Source organism: Saccostrea echinata, unplaced genomic scaffold (assembly GCF_033153115.1).
Source record: "Saccostrea echinata isolate AGI-Se365-2 ecotype Australia unplaced genomic scaffold, CSIRO_AGI_Sech_v1 ptg000025l, whole genome shotgun sequence".
NCBI classification, from domain to species: Eukaryota; Metazoa; Mollusca; class Bivalvia; order Ostreida; family Ostreidae; genus Saccostrea; species Saccostrea echinata.
The window spans coordinates 21,468,314-21,484,649 of NW_026889774.1; the positions used below are offsets into that span (position 1 = coordinate 21,468,314).

A 16,336-nucleotide genomic window follows, 5' to 3' on the forward strand; every position below is an offset into this window, starting at 1 on the left:
CAACTAAACAAAATATTCATTAAAAATAATATGCAAAAGCGCAGCACCTGAAGAATTTGATGGATAAATTACTGTATTTCTCTGTTGAAAATGTAATAAGTACCTGCATATATAAAACAGAATCCGGTAAAACGAAATAAAGTTCAATGCTTTATTCATAACCTCAATCATTTTTTCATAAACAATTATACATTTACCCCACAATATTATTTATGTTCTACGACAAAATCTCATTGTCTAAAAAAGAAAAACCTTCTCAAACTGTGTTGCTTGACTCAAAAATATTTGCACAGTATACGTAAGTAAAATTTCAAAACTTTAAATTTTAAAAAAGTAAATCCAAATACATGTATCAAATATTTAGTAAACTATATTAAATCAAAGTGTGAAAGTTTTTTTAACCTTTGTAAGTCAAACTTTTCTCCATGTGAAGTTTATTTTTTTTATATTTAATTTGTACACGGAAGTGGGATTTTCAAATGCGATTTTTTTTTTAAAGATTTGAAAGGTGTTATATAAATTGTTTACTCAATCTAATTAAAATCAGACTTCTTAGATCCGCAAGTGTATACGGTGCAGATCCTAGAAGTCTAATTCTAATTAGATTTTGTACACTCAGATTTGATTTTTTTAAATTGATATTTAAACTGACAACAACTTCCAGAGTAAAAAACTATCATGGTAAATTGAAGTGTAAAGAAAAATTATATAAAAGTTGGGGGAAAAAAGTAAATAAAGTATTATTGTTTATCATTTAAAACTAATACTAAAGTTGAATTATCAATATTTTTTTTCAGGAGAAACATAGGACTCTTCTCTTTCAAAAACTTTTGGAATATGTTATAACTCAGCTCAGAAATCAAATTAATTTTATTTGGGTCGTATAAGGAGATAATCTAAAGTTTCCTTTCAATCCAAATTGATGGTTGCTATCAAAACAGAAAGTAAGGGAAAATGATATATTGATCAGTCCTAGTATGAAAAGGCCAGGTATTCTGAGACAAAATGTAAAACGTTTTGACTTTGGTACCATGGAACAGACTATAATTTTTTTTTTAAATTTCAGTCCGGTGGATGCTCGAGCTGGTTCTCCGATTGAAATTAATTATGTCCGTCAAAACGTTAGTTCCACATACGCTCTGGATGACGTAGAATGCCAAGGTAACGAAAACAGTATCCGAGATTGTACCTCTACAACAGGGGCAGCCATTGATTGTCGTGGGCAAGATGAGTATGCCAGTGTAGCCTGTACAATATTGGACAATTCACCGCCAATTCGTAAGAGAATATCCATTTTACATAAATTGTTTCTCTTTCTTGTTCTTTGTCTTTCATTGGTTTTCATTCATTTGGTTATAATCCTGGGTGTTCCAAATTGCATTTCTTGAAAAAGTCATTTTGTATAATTACAGCACCGATACCAACCTTAGAATGTGCCAATGGGCAGATCAAGGCTTTGTTCAGTCGTCAGAATGACAAGAACTTAGAAGAGAAGTTTCTAACAATTTTCAACCAAACCACTGGTGTCTGTAATCTCGTCAAATCAACGGATGCTAATTTTGTTTCAATTAGTATACCATTCGACGAATGTGGAACCCGCGTTACGGTACTATTATTAAAAACACTATAATAGTTAGTGAAGTATACATGAATTAAGCATTTACGGGTTTTTCCCATGATGTTAATTTTATGTGCATACAAACCATAATAAATGTCTTAGTTTCAATATCTAAGAAGTTAAGAACAATCTATATCTGTATTTTTCACTTTCATTCATTTTCAATTTCAGACAAACGAAACTCACATTATTTACACCAATGTGATTCGATATGACTACACATCAACTGAAGGAAATGTTTATAGAGTGAATACGTACCGAGTAGAAGTCTCGTGCGAGTTCCCACGAGATTTGGATACAGATCAAGGAATGCTTCCTCAAACAGAAAGTGTAACACAGAAAGCTCCAGGAACTTTCAACATAAGAATGGATTTTTTTAAAAACAACTCATTTAACAACCCTGTATCAGACTTTCCATTGAATCTGACTCTAGGAGAGTGGCTTAATGTTGCTCTCACTTTAGAGAATGTGGACTCCAACCTTAAGCTAGTAGTTCCAGATTGTGTGGCAACACCAACTACTTCTGAAACAGACCCCACGAATTACCCACTATTTGAGAACAAGTCAGTATAGCTTTTTTGTATTGATATTATTCATTTATTTTCATGCAAACAAAATGAAAAAGAGAAAAATAAGTATAGTACGAGGGTTGTTCGGAAAGTTCGTGGACTATGCCAAACTTCATTATACTATCATCAAGAAATTTAAAATGAGCACATTATCATATGTAAAAATATTTTATTTTGTTTAATTGTGAATTTTCATTCCATGTGATTTAACAGAATTCATGTTATTCAATTTTAAAATCAACACGTTTTGTAACCACGGAGTAAACTCAACAACACTGTAACGTCAAAAACATACCGACATGAGATTCTCAAAAATACTATCCCTATACATTTCACACAATATTGCCCAATACCAGTGCACTCATTAAGAACGTTTCTCTATCACTTGAAATATATTTTGCTAACAAGTTCCAGTAGCATCATTTTGTTTGTCAATGTTATATTTTTTTCACTGCATAAGTGTGCTTTCACAAGATCAGCATCTGTGAAGCGCCAAACTCTTAGCATGACGTTACTAATTTTTCAATGTTTTTGATAAGATTTTTACAGATACTAGTAATCCGTTTTCTCACAGATCACCATCGTCTAAGCAGAGTAGTCTATCATTCAAATACCGCTTGTACCATGTACACAGAAATGCATGGCTCGCTTTTAACATATTTCCTACTTTCTCCGGCATTTTCAGAGTTTTTTTTCTGGAGTTTTCCAGAGTACAAAACAAAATTGTATGGTTAACTGCTGCTCCGTAATGCTCTACGACGTCATCTTTTTTGCCTTTTTTCAATGAGGATTACCTATCTTCTGAAACTGATTTCTTTTCAACGAAGCAAAAATATTAAGTCATAATTTGGAATCAAAAACGACGAAACAATTCTTTATTTGAACGTGTAGAATTTTTCCGTTTTTGTGTCATTTTACAGAAGATATGACTTCAGACATTATTTAGTGTCTTGATTTTAAATTACAAAAGTTTGACCTGCTCCGTGATCCGATTTTCGCATTTTTTAAGTCTAAATAAGTTTGAAATAAACCACGAGATATTAAAAATTTTTGGTACACATCATATGAATTTACTGTTGAAATAATTCTTCCAAATTTGGATATAATATGACGTTAAGTAAAAAAGTTATGACGGTAGTACACGAACTTTCTGAACAACCCTCGTATTTATTACTTGTGTAAAGACGTGTTTATCCTCTACAAATCATTTCCTTACAAATACTACCTATTATTGATGTACAGTTATGAAATAGTATGATGTGAATATGCATCAATATTTGGTTGAAAAGGCATTTTTTCTGTTTTGTTATCTTTTATGCTATTAGAAGTCGCATCCTTAGTGGACACATATTAAATATCAAACCTATCATCTATTATGTATCATTTATTTCCAACTTTATTGTGTTTTTCCAGGTGTCAATATGATCCAACTCTTGGGTTCTTTCCATTAAATTCGACCTCCTTTGGATATCGCTACCAAACATTTAAGTTTGTCAATTTCGATGAGGTGTTTTTACATTGTAAGGCGTTTGTGTGTTTGTTGACGGAAAAAGACGCCGAGTGTGACAGAAGTTGTAACTCAACAGCTGCAGCTACAACTGCTGCTCCATCGGGGCGCAGACGACGAGAAGCCATATCGAGGCCAACTTACACGCGGCATATTTACCACATCTACAGTCCTGCCATGAGTTTTTATAGGAAAGATTATGACAATTCGATAATCAGACAATGGAATGTTACAGCCAGTAAGTTCACTTTAAAGAAATTTTGGAATTCTTTTTGTAGATCTCTGATCTTTACAGTAGGGTTCAATACAAGACAGAAAATACAATATTTATACATGTTATATACATTTTATTATTTAGGTCCGACAACAACACCTGTAACGACGAGTAGCTTGAAGCCTACGTCATCAAAAGCTCAACCAACAACACAAACAGCACACAAGACAACAAATCCAACATCAACAAAGTTAGCAGCAAGTACCACAACAACACAAGTACGGACAACGAAAGCAGCAAAGGCAACAACGACAACAGCAGCACCAAAATCAATACAGAAAACAACATCAAAATCAACTCAAAAACCAACAAGTACACAGAAACCGACAAGCACACAAAAACCAATAACTACAATGAAACCCAAATCAAATTATGCAACCTCAGTAAAAATTGAGAGAGTGACAGTTGCACCAACAACACGGAAAGCAAAACCTATTGTGAATAAAAACAAGTTCTCTGATTATCCAGTATCATCGGGTTTAGCGGGTAATAGCAATAAACTTTCTAGCTCTTGCCAGAAACGTTTTGACTTTCTTGATTTTGTTTGCTATCAATTGATTTTACTAAGCTCATTATTACTTTTGTAAAATATGTTTAATACAGGTATTTTAGATATTATTTATTTCTTTTTTGTTGCATTTTGATTGATCATTTTTCATTTATGGATTTTTTGTTTGTAATAAAATGTGTAGTTGTTGACTGTAATGGCATTATTTTTTTTATTTGACTGCCTAGCATCGTATTTGTATATGATTACATGGATAACAATGATGTCGTGTAGGTATTGTTTCAAAAAAAGTTAAGCTATTAGAAGGATATATACTTTTTGTTGTAGTCGTAAGATAAGCATGTCGACAGGACAGAGGGTTTGTGCACAATGATTGAATTTCAAGTGATAGAGAAAACTTTATCTTTTTTTATTACTAGAACTCTTTTAAAGCTTTCATAGTATCTGATTTCTGATGAGTTCCTTTTACCTATTTTTAAATGCCATTTATTCTATAAGTTTTGAATATTCTGGTTGATAAGATATCATAACTTGCTTAAATGACATCACTTATTTGTCATCTTTTTTTCTGTTGTGCATATGTTAAGTGTCTAAATTGAAAACTTGTATGAATGAATCTATGTTGCAATTAGAAATAACCAAACTTAAGGTGATTACTGTACAATTGAACACAAGACGTGAGCTAAACTAAAGATTAACATAAAAAATAAACCCACTGTATTTTGAGCAAAAATAATCATGAGATTCATAAATACCTTTTTTCACCCAGGTCGCACAAGTCTGAAACGAAAATGGAAGGAAAAACTTATATGATAGCCTCATTGAGTGTAAAAAAAGAGTTTTCGACTTTCTCTTCTCATCTAATAATTTACAGCAAGTAAAGTGAAATGTGTTAAAAAGTGCTCAATTCTATTGTAAAATTAGATCGTCAACCCTATAAAGTGCACACCATTATCACCTGTATATGGTGTTTATGTCTCCCAGTTGATTCGATACCCAAGATCATGTTCTACGTAAGAACAATTTCTAAAATGAGACAGGCTATTGACAGATAAGTTGATGATACAAGGAAAACAATCTCGTTTAGTCAACATTTTGCAAATTCTATGGTTGATACAGTGACCTTGTTTGAAAAACAAACTGACATCGGGTCAATGTTGTCTGATGTCTTTCACAAAAACGGCCATTATTTTCACATTGAATTGACTACGGATTTTGCCGTTTACAAGACAATAACAAGGAACGCACGGCGGGGGTGACCGGTCGGCAGGGAATGCTTTTTCCTCCATGGCACCTGATCCCACCTATTTCAGAGGTCCAAGTTGGCTCCGCTGATAATTTGTATCGTTTAAATGGACATTTGAGAATGATTGGTGTTCGTTATGTTCACATTTCTTACTAAGTAGCTCGAAAACAGCAAACACTGGAGCTTGCATAACGTCATTATAATTGCTCAACAGTGTTACACATTCAGTTGCAGAGAGGTTGCTTTGTAAAACTGGCGAAATCATTATTTTTTAATGAAACTTAATACCAAACAGATTTTTCCTCAATGTTCTTTTTTAGTTATTTCGGATTCCATGTACTAAGCTGCGAAATATTAGGTATATAACTGCAATGCTTTTATCATACTATGTACTTTACGAATCTGGTGAACTTATCTGAAGTTGGAAAATAACACATTGTGCATCATTTTGATTTAAATTTTCATTTCGCATGAAGTGGTGAAGAATGTCTTCAATGTGGAATAATTTATGCCTATCCCCTCCATTATTACCAAATATCCTTTTTAACACTCAATCTTCAATAAACCCAAACAATGGTATACATGTAATTTATACGACACCATGAATATTTTTAAAAAGAATGTTATATCTGTTTTACTCTATAATATGAAATTTACAATTAAATTTTCATTAAACGTGGAACTATTACTTCAGCGGAAAAAAAAATTCAATATGTGAAATCATCCTAAATGAGTTTCATAAACATGCGCTCTGCAGACTTTTTTCCCAGTATGTCACGTAGTGTGCAACAGAAAAGATTTGCAATTGCAACGAGGTTGACTTTGATTGCAGGGGTTATATACTCACAAAAACTTTACTAGCTTTCCGTGTAATGAAGAGGAGAATGTTCAAGTAAGCCAAATAGTGGACCAAGGGAGAAAGATTACACTAAATCAGAGTCTATATTGACGCTTTTCAATTCATCCCGGGAATTCCTGCAAACGATGATCATGAGGATTTTTCGTTCACCATGGACATAGATTCGAAACAAAAAGAAACAGTAGGATTTTGGAGAACATTTAGTATTGGATATAGTGTCAGTTGACATAAACCAATGTTAAAATAAAATATTCAAATAGTGAAGGTATTTTTTCTTCTTCAAACTTGCTTGCCACGCCCATGGTGTATTTTTTTTTCAGATTTGCAATAATCCAACAATGCTAGATAAATAATTTCTCCTAAATAATTCAACTTTTAATGCCATCATCGCCTTTTCTATAAACCTTCGAATAATTTTTGAAGTGGCAGTTACAGGATAACTGCAGGGTCAAGGGATTACAGATAACTCGAAAGAGCAAGTTTGAAGAAAGAACTTGATTTAGTATTATTATATAGTCTATTTATAGTCTCTATATAATCTATACAAACGCAAACAGTTCATAACACTACATATTCACCGGTTTTAAAGCCGTATTCACCGGAGGGTCGGTGCGCGTGCAGCGGCATTTTAGACATCACAATCAACACCTCTACCAACGTTGTAAACAATGGTTGCAACGGCCGGAGCCAGCTGTGTATCTAAGCTGGAAAAACATTAGCCAAGCCTATCGCAGGATTATTTTCTTAACATTACGGTGTCTTACAAACAGCAAAAGGAAAACACAGAAGTTACAAGTTGTAATCTGGACATTTTTATTTTTTATTTTTCTACGAAAGAGGTTCGTTAATGAAACGGTATAGTCATGCATGCTCCAATGTCTTATTTATTCAAATCCTGACTATATAATAAAACAATTATGGACTCTTTCGGTGGTGAATATGGTTTGTTATTCACCAGAAAAATATCAATATTGACCTCGGCTTCTCCTCGGTCAATATTGATATTTTTCTGGTGAATAACAAACCATATTCACCACCGAAAGAGTCCATAATTGTATATTATCCCACGTTTCCAACTATCGTTGATGCCCTGACATACTCTACTGACTAGACAGTGATTCCTTAACTCAACCCAAAAATTCTGCCACCAAATTTTGCAAAAGAATCACGCAATAGTACTTTTTTCGTACTTGTCGACGGTATCATCTAATTAACATTTAAAAATCGCCAAATGGTCGTTTATACATGTAGGTTCTCCAAGTATTTTTGCTTCTTTTTGATTTGAGTCTTTGTTCCTGGCGATCAAAAAATCCTTGAATCACAGTCTGTAGGAAATTCTAGGTCGAATTTAAAACGCTGCGAATTCCCGAAACATAGATTTATTATTTTTTTAAATAGATTTTTGTCTCTGTTGTTCGTCATTTTGCTTTGGGAAGCTTCTCGCTTTATAATAGAAAGTCTGGTAAATCATTATAACCCTTGCAGTCAAACTCGACCTGATTATATAAATTACCTGACTATTTATAAATTTAGAATCAATTTTTCTTTTTATGTGGATCATTTTAGTGCGTAAGACATAGTACATAAACTATTTCTTAATAAGCAGTACTTATATATAAAGCTATTTGTAATGAGTTATGTTTCATTACGTAAATCTTCTAAAAATTACATTAAGTAATCTCCCTCCTTCATTTTATGAACCTCATACACTTCTTGTAATCTGAAGAAGACTATTTTGAGGTTCATTCCGGAGAACTTCACTTACTCTTTGAGAAATCTTTTACTTATTTAAAGATCAAAATTTAATTAATGTTTAATATTTTGCCAAGTAGATGAAAATGATAAAAAAAATATGTAAAAGCACGTATTTTAACTGCTTTGTGGTTTTGTACTGCGTAAATTATACAATCGTCAACGTGGAACCATTTTACACCATCTCTGATGATATTTCGATGAAATACTGGATTACGATTGGTTGACGTTTATTACGTGATGGGAGTGTAATAATTGAAAATCAATACACGTCCAATGCGGAGTTTATGTGCAGACAGAAGTAAGTTTGAATCGAACGAGACGGGGAAAAAAAGAAATACAAGGATTAATTCAAAAATAATGTTACAATTATTGCTATAGAACATTTAATAATCGAAAGTATTCAACCAAACTCTATATACAAATACCTTTATCTATTTTGACTTTTGCCCTAAAATTTCATTTAGAAATATGCAGTACTAATAAAATATTAAAGTAAATACAGCATTGGGTCTCATCTATCGCTCAACTCTACACAAGACGGTTTATAGCAAAATGATAGTAAAGATTTTTAAAAAGAAGTAAGTGAGAGGTAAAAATTATATGAAAAAAAGAACCGAAAATGAGTGCCAAAAAGTAATGTTATAACGACCTCGGTAACATTCTTGCCGTGCGGCGATATACAACGTTGTGTATATCTTAATGTTTTAAAAAGTATTTTATATAATCGAATGAAATTTTAAAATAGATAGGGGTATAAGTATGTCAAAGTTTGTTGATAACATGTGATTATCAGGATTTTATAGCGGGTGTGACATCACTTTTGGATAACCCTCGTACATAGATAGGTTCTATAACCTAACTACATGTATAGGCGAGTTAGTTATCCTCTTTTTTTTCTCCAGCTCGAGTTCCCAATCTTTTTAATTATCAATAGATATGAGCCTTGCCGATTGTCTGTTGACAATTAAAAAAATTAACTAACACACATTATGAGACCTGTTTCTCCCGTTATTGAAAATGTGTTAAAATCTCGCATTAAGCGATTGAGGGGAAAATGAAAACCACTCTCCTATTGTGTTCAATAATTCAGAAGTGAAAGAAGAATTGAATAGACTACACGATCGGTGTGTATTGGTCCCTGCTGACAAAGCAGTTAACAACATTGTCTCACTCATTTTAAGACTCATTATTTAAATTGTATTTTAGAGGAATTGGGACTTAATTCAACAAGTGGTAGTCCAACTTATACCCATAACTCCCTTTCTAAGGAGGAAATTCTTCAAAATCAAATGTCAGTTTTGAATATCTTTAATATTCCCAACAACCAACATGAATTTGAATTACCAAATCTATATTGGATTCCGAAACTTCATAAAAATCCTTACAAACAAAGATACATAGCGGATCCCAGTAAAAGTTCTACCAAGCCTCTTTCTTTACCCCTCACTAAAATATTAAGAGTAGTGAAGGAGAAACTTCAAGAGTACTGTGCAACAATATATTCGAGAAGTGGTGTAAATCAGATGTTGATACTTAAAAATGCCAAGGAACTTTTGGAAAATTTTAAATCACAAAACTTTACCAAAATCAACAACATAAAAACCTACGACTTTTCAACTTTATATACAAACATTCCCCAATTAAAGTCCAGACTTTTCGATATCATTGACAGCTGCTTTTTCAATAAAAATGGAACTCGTAAATTTACTTACCTTGTAATTAGTCATTTGCAAAATTATTCCGTTAAAAAAATTCTGATTGTACACACAAGTACTCTGAAGTTGATATTAAAAAGATGCTTGAGTTTCTGATTGACAATATCTATGTGATTTTTGCAGACCAGGTTTTCCAACAATCTATTGGAATTTCTATGGTTACCAATTTCGCCCTGTTATTAGCAGACCTATTTTTGTATTTATATGAAGCAGAATTTGTTCAAAATCTTGTACGTGAAAAGAAGAAAACACTTGCTGTAACCTTCAAATCGACGACATATTGTCAATTAACAATGGTTATTTCCATTCGTATGTCGATACGATATATTCCAGTGAGCTTGAAATAAAAGATACCACAGAGTCTGACATATCTGTTTCATATTTGGATATTTTACTAGAAAAAAACGTTAATGGTAATCTAACAACCAAACTTTATGATAAACGTGATTACTTTAACTTTTCAATCGCCAACTTCCCTTACTTATGCAGCATTATACCTTCATCATCTGCATACGGGGTTTATATCTCTCAGTTGATTCGATACGCAAGAGTATGCTCTACATATGAACAATTTCTAAAACGAGGTAAGTTATTGACAAACAACACATTTATGAAACAAGAATACCAGCGGTCTCGTTTAAAGTCGTCATTTCGTACGTTCTATGGTCGATACAATGACCTTGCCAGCAAATACAATTTATCATTAAGTCAAATCCTGACTGACGTTTTTCATACTGATTGTTAGGCCATTATTTACACATTGAATTGTCGACGGATTTTTTCCGTTATTACCCGATCATGACAAGGAGCACACAGCGAGTGTGACTGGTCGGCAGGGGATGCTCACTCCTCCCACCTCTAATGTTTTAGAGGTCCGTGTTTGCTGTGCTCCAAAAATTGTATTGTTAAAAATGGACATTTAGCTTGAATACTGTTCGTTATCTCCATACATTTCATTCAAAACTATTCGTAAGTTATTACTGCACACTTACATAGAGGATACTCAATGTTTTTAGTTGGATATGGAATTTATTTCACGAGTGGGAAGGAGTTTTTGGTATTTTCGAGTGAAAATATTAAAAACTCCTGCCTCACGAGTGAAATAAATTTTATCCAAATACAAAACATTGAATTTTCTGTTTATTACATTTTCTTTGAATTCTCTTTGCCTCTGTCTTTTCTGAACACAATGTTATAGGCTGTGACGTCATAATGAGCGGTTGAGACTTAATAGCTTAGCAATTGTAAAATTGAAAACATTGTAATATGGATTTTAGCAATATATTTGGAAGGAAATTTACAGTTAAGTCTCTTTCAAGTTTAGTTATTATCTCTTAGACTATCTTATGATAGACCAGAAATCATTAAATACTTACTTTGAAATCCTTTCACACTGTGACAGAATATCATTTTGGTATCCTCTCACACTGTGAAAGAATATTACTTTTATTCAATAAATAAATCACAATATTTCACTACTGAAAATGTAATAAAAACAGTATTACATAGCACTAGTAGAAATTGTAAGGGAGTGATGAAACATAAAAGCGGAGAAAAACACTTTTACAAACCATAGGCAACCGAATATTTATATATTTAAGTATAGTTATGACGCCTCAACCGCTCAATTATCACGTCAGAGCCTATGTTACGAAAAGACAAAGGGAAAGTCAAAGAAAATGTAATAATCATGCTTCGAATTCGCACTTTTTATGGTATCAAGAATCCTGTCCCATTTGCGAAATAAATTCCATATATACTGCAACTCATTGAATATCTTCTATATCTTGAATAGACACATTAAAAATTGTGACAAAGAAAAAGTTTCAAATTACTTCGAATAATCAATTATTAATACCTTTCTGCAATCACAAAATATCATTATTCTGGAATTAAAAATTTAACAAGCCATAAAATTACCTTAAAGTCTTAAGCTTTTACTGAATTTAAGCTGAATTAATGGTCAAAGTTATCCTATAATTCAGAAAAGAAATTTTAAATGCGAGGGTCTACGACGTAAATTTTTAAATATTATACGATATATTTTAAGCTAAAATTGGGGATATTTTTTCTTGACTTTTACTGTAATACAATATATTTGCTAAATTTGTCACAATATGGTGATAGAATTCATAATAGTTGTAAAGGAATGTTTATTTGGTTTATACATTAATACATACAAATTATGCCAAAGACAGCCCATGAAAGCTCGAAAGCTTATTTCCAACGAGATCCTTTATTGCACAGATGTTGCCACGAGGAGGTCATTTCTGTGGGAGGAAACCGAAGTACCCGGAGAAAACATACAGGTCCGAGCGGGTGACTACCTTACCCTCTCACATACATGTACAATCACTGCCGATCAGCGGTGAGAATTCGAGTACACTAATCACTGTGATACTCAGACATTCTAATTTAATATATAATTCAGAGCCAACATAAAACATTTCACTGCACATTCCGTGTGTAGGCTGGATGGAAAACAAAAATAGAAATCCAAACTTAACAGTACTGTAAATACTTCAAAGAAGCAAAATTGATCATTTTCCTCTAAAAAAAAATCCTTACTCCACAAAATATAGTGTCTCACCTAATGCTTTTCTTATGGAATTTAATCGTGTTTTTTTTATTGATTATAGTACTGGCATTGTAGAATTCAATTTATTGTAATCACTAAAATATGATGAAATTTTAGAAACAGGGGTTCAGACAAAAATCTGCTCAAAAGTTCAGGATCGAATTTCCATAACGCAAAAAACCATTTGTGATGTCCAACTGTTGATATAAAAACGATACCATATGAGCTAAACCACGGTATAAGCAACTAAACAAGTGATAAATATATGAATCCTCCTTTGCTGATATTGCTCAACACACTGTATAAAAGGAAATAAAACCTTTTTGTGTGTTATACTTTAAAATACAGGAAAACTGGTTTTAAAAATCCTTCTGAATGACTTTCAATGGATCTGAAATTCCAGGAGTGTATTTCGTTACCTTTTGGTGAGAGTATATAGGAAATTGGCGAAGCTCATTAAAAAAAAGAATTTAAATGTAAGTGAAAATTGCGACATTATTTTCCCCTTTTTTTCATTTACTGCGCATGTGTATCGTCGAAGGTCTTAAAATACTAGCCATAGATATGCTAGGGTGGAAACTGAACGAGTTCTTTACGAGCAGTTGACTTGTTGGGATATCGATAACCAAAATGACTGATCATGTCTGGTATCTGGGCATATTGCTGCTTGTTCTTCCAATGAGTACAGGTAAAAATTTCAATAACACCTTTCCTAGTATAAAACATAAAACACATTTCACAGACTTGCTAAAATATGCATTTACTGAATTAAATTTATTTATACTCTACATCTTTGATTTGTCCTTTTATTATGAAAAGTTTTAGAAAGCCGAATAGAAAAAAAGCATCAATATTTTTATTAAACCACAGGACAGGTTGTTTCTGTACGATTCAGTGGCAATGGAGCAACAGCTTATCAGGGAAGGGTGGAGGTGCTATACAATGGTACCTGGGGGACGGTGTGTGATGACCAATTTGGTACGGAAGACGCAGGGGTTGTTTGTAGGATGCAGGGGTTCAAGTCAGTATCCAGTATATTTAGATCAATTTAAGACTGCAAATTAATGTTTACATTAAAAAGAACCATTTCATGGTCTTCAAATACATCTAAATAGTTTCTAAAGTTTTTAATTCGAGATTGTTATGCAAAAAATATCAAAAATACGATACGTCATTCATTTTAACTGTACCACTGCTTAAAATTTTTGAGCCAAAGATTTCCCTTTATGTAGTTCCGTGAAAGACTTTAACTGTTAAGTAGAAAATTCTACTTAAGATTGAGAAGTTTGATATGCAGTAGGTAAATTCAAAGCAATCAGAGTTCTGCATTTTTTTCCCTAAACAATAATCAATCTGATAAATCTTTTCTACTTATAAAAAGTTCTTAAATTAGATATTTGCGATTTTTAATTATATTTTTAAATAACCATGCTATGTTCCATATTTGCTTAACAACAGGTATTCATTTAGTCTGTATTTTACGCTAGAGTAACTCAACAGGATTTAGGCATCGTAACCTTATATAATTCTTTCTGGTTTAACAACGTAGTTTTGAGAAAATTTTTGAAAGGGCATTTATTGACTTCAAATTTGAATAGACGCAATTTATGTTTGCATTGCTTTTTTCATATGAGAAAAGTATTGTTGTGCAGGATGATAATTACGTAACGATTCTCTAGATCACTCTAGATTGAGGGTCAAATTGCATACTTTAAACATATATTCTATGAAAAGTATTGATAGACATCAAAATAAAATCGATATGGAATTATTTAGACAATGAAATGCTTCCTTTGGTTGTTAGAATGGGGGTTAAAGTTGCTCAAGAAATTTATAAAGGTGGCTTGCTTAGCGGCGTTAAAGTATTGATAAACGACCGAAGTGAATTCAAAACTAATGACCAGAAATTATTTTTTTAAATCAACTTAACATATTTTTCAATTATAACATCATACTAAACATTCTAGTTAGAATTTCTGAAGTATATAGACAAATACATAAAATGTTTCAGAAATTCTATTAGTGGAACTTCATTTGAAAAAAGAAAATATTTCAACATTCCAAAAGACTTTCTGAAATACACAATTAAAAGAAATCATAGAATTTCATCCTTTAAACTTGTGTCAAGGATATAAGTGATTAGATCTAAACCTTGACTGAGTTTCTTCTCTTGTATATGTGAAAAAAATATAAAATTGTTTGAAATTGGTTTTATATCTTGAATTTTTCCCTATTAATGCCACAAAACTAGCTAAAAATCTATTAAGAAGATAAAAGTATATTTTATAGGACATTTTGCTTCATAGGACAAACACTGTTTATTTTTATTCATATTTGATCAATGATAATTCAAACATTTTTGTTGCACTCCTGATCAAAAGCATGTGAGAGTTTAAATAGAATTATGAAGCATAAATTACACCAGAACGTATACAGATAAGTTGATGTTACAAGGATTTCAACATCTTCGTTTAAAGTCAACATTTCGTAAATTCCATGGTCATTATAATGACCCTGTCAGCAGAAATGGTGTAACTATACTTAATTTGAATATTTAGTTTTTTATTTTATTTTCACGCCATTTTAAAGAGAGATGATTATAGAGATGTTATAATGTATTGCGATCTCAATACTAAATTTCGACTTCAGTTTTGCAGTTTAATATTTTCAATAATTTTAGAATATATCATGATATATTCAAATTTTTTAACTTGAAATTAATCGGATTTATTATCAAAACATTTCTAACAAATTTGGTCATTCGTATATGACGTTAAATATTAAAAGATGACAAATAAAGTCTACGAATTTTTGAATGACCCTCGTAAGTCTTTTCATCATTGAACTTGGATTTTTATTTTTTAAAAAATGTGTTGCACTTCTGCCATAGAAATATGGATCTGAAACGCATTTCATTTGGTAAAAATGTTGTTTTGTCGTTATTTTCCAAAATACAAACTAAAGCATTAATTACTGATAAAAAATTTTCCATGTTGGGGAACAAAACATCAGACTTTTGACATAAATGGGTATACACAGAAAGTTTATACATTAACGCTGCTTTTCATTCGTAAAAAATTTCAAACTTTTAAATGGTCTTTCAATTATTGTTTAACTCTTTGAAAACTCTTTTGACTTAATTGTCATGCAAGTTTTTAAAGTCAATGTCCTTTTGGCAATGACATTTTTTTCTGTTGCACTGCTGACATGTGAAGCATTTTTTTTTCAGCCTCAGCCAAGACCATAACTCGGTTGAACAAAAGTTACTACCGTCTAAATTTAAAGCATAAGATAATAGTTTTTTCAGAAAAGTCTTTATTTCTAACGTAAACCATTATTATTTATTTAACACATCTTAAAAAAATATTGAATTCTTTAAATTGTCAAAAAAAGGTGCTGCACTCCTGGCATTTTTAACACCATTTTTTGAGCAAAACTTTTTGTGACGTCAATGAGATATTTGTCAATACCAAAAGACAAATGCTGAGTCATAGAAATTTATTCACATAGCCTGTTTTTAGAGCAGGTTGATAAATATGTGTCCGGACATTTTTTTTTAATCACCCATCGTGGTTTTCATAAGAAATGATGTAAAATGTGAAGATAACGAACACCGATTAACCTCATAAATCCAGTAAACAAAACGAATCGTGAACATATGGCAAAAACACAGACCTTGGAAAGAACAGAGGTGGGATCAGGTGCCT

The 16,336-nt window shown here is 32.0% G+C and overlaps 1 protein-coding gene across 1 annotated transcript in view; it reads left to right on the forward strand.

The window, feature by feature from the left end:
* Positions 1 to 16,336, forward strand: part of LOC133192953 (deleted in malignant brain tumors 1 protein-like) — a gene marked incomplete at its 3' end in the record, with an annotated part of 28,200 nt that overhangs the window by 5,052 nt on the left and 6,812 nt on the right. The window contains exons 5-10 of the mRNA XM_061328954.1: positions 1,067 to 1,278; positions 1,413 to 1,606; positions 1,790 to 2,181; positions 3,601 to 3,932; positions 4,053 to 4,552; positions 13,505 to 13,650. Coding sequence (XP_061184938.1) covers positions 1,067 to 1,278; positions 1,413 to 1,606; positions 1,790 to 2,181; positions 3,601 to 3,932; positions 4,053 to 4,552; positions 13,505 to 13,650 — 1,776 coding nt within the window. The remainder of the gene's footprint in view (positions 1 to 1,066; positions 1,279 to 1,412; positions 1,607 to 1,789; positions 2,182 to 3,600; positions 3,933 to 4,052; positions 4,553 to 13,504; positions 13,651 to 16,336) is intronic.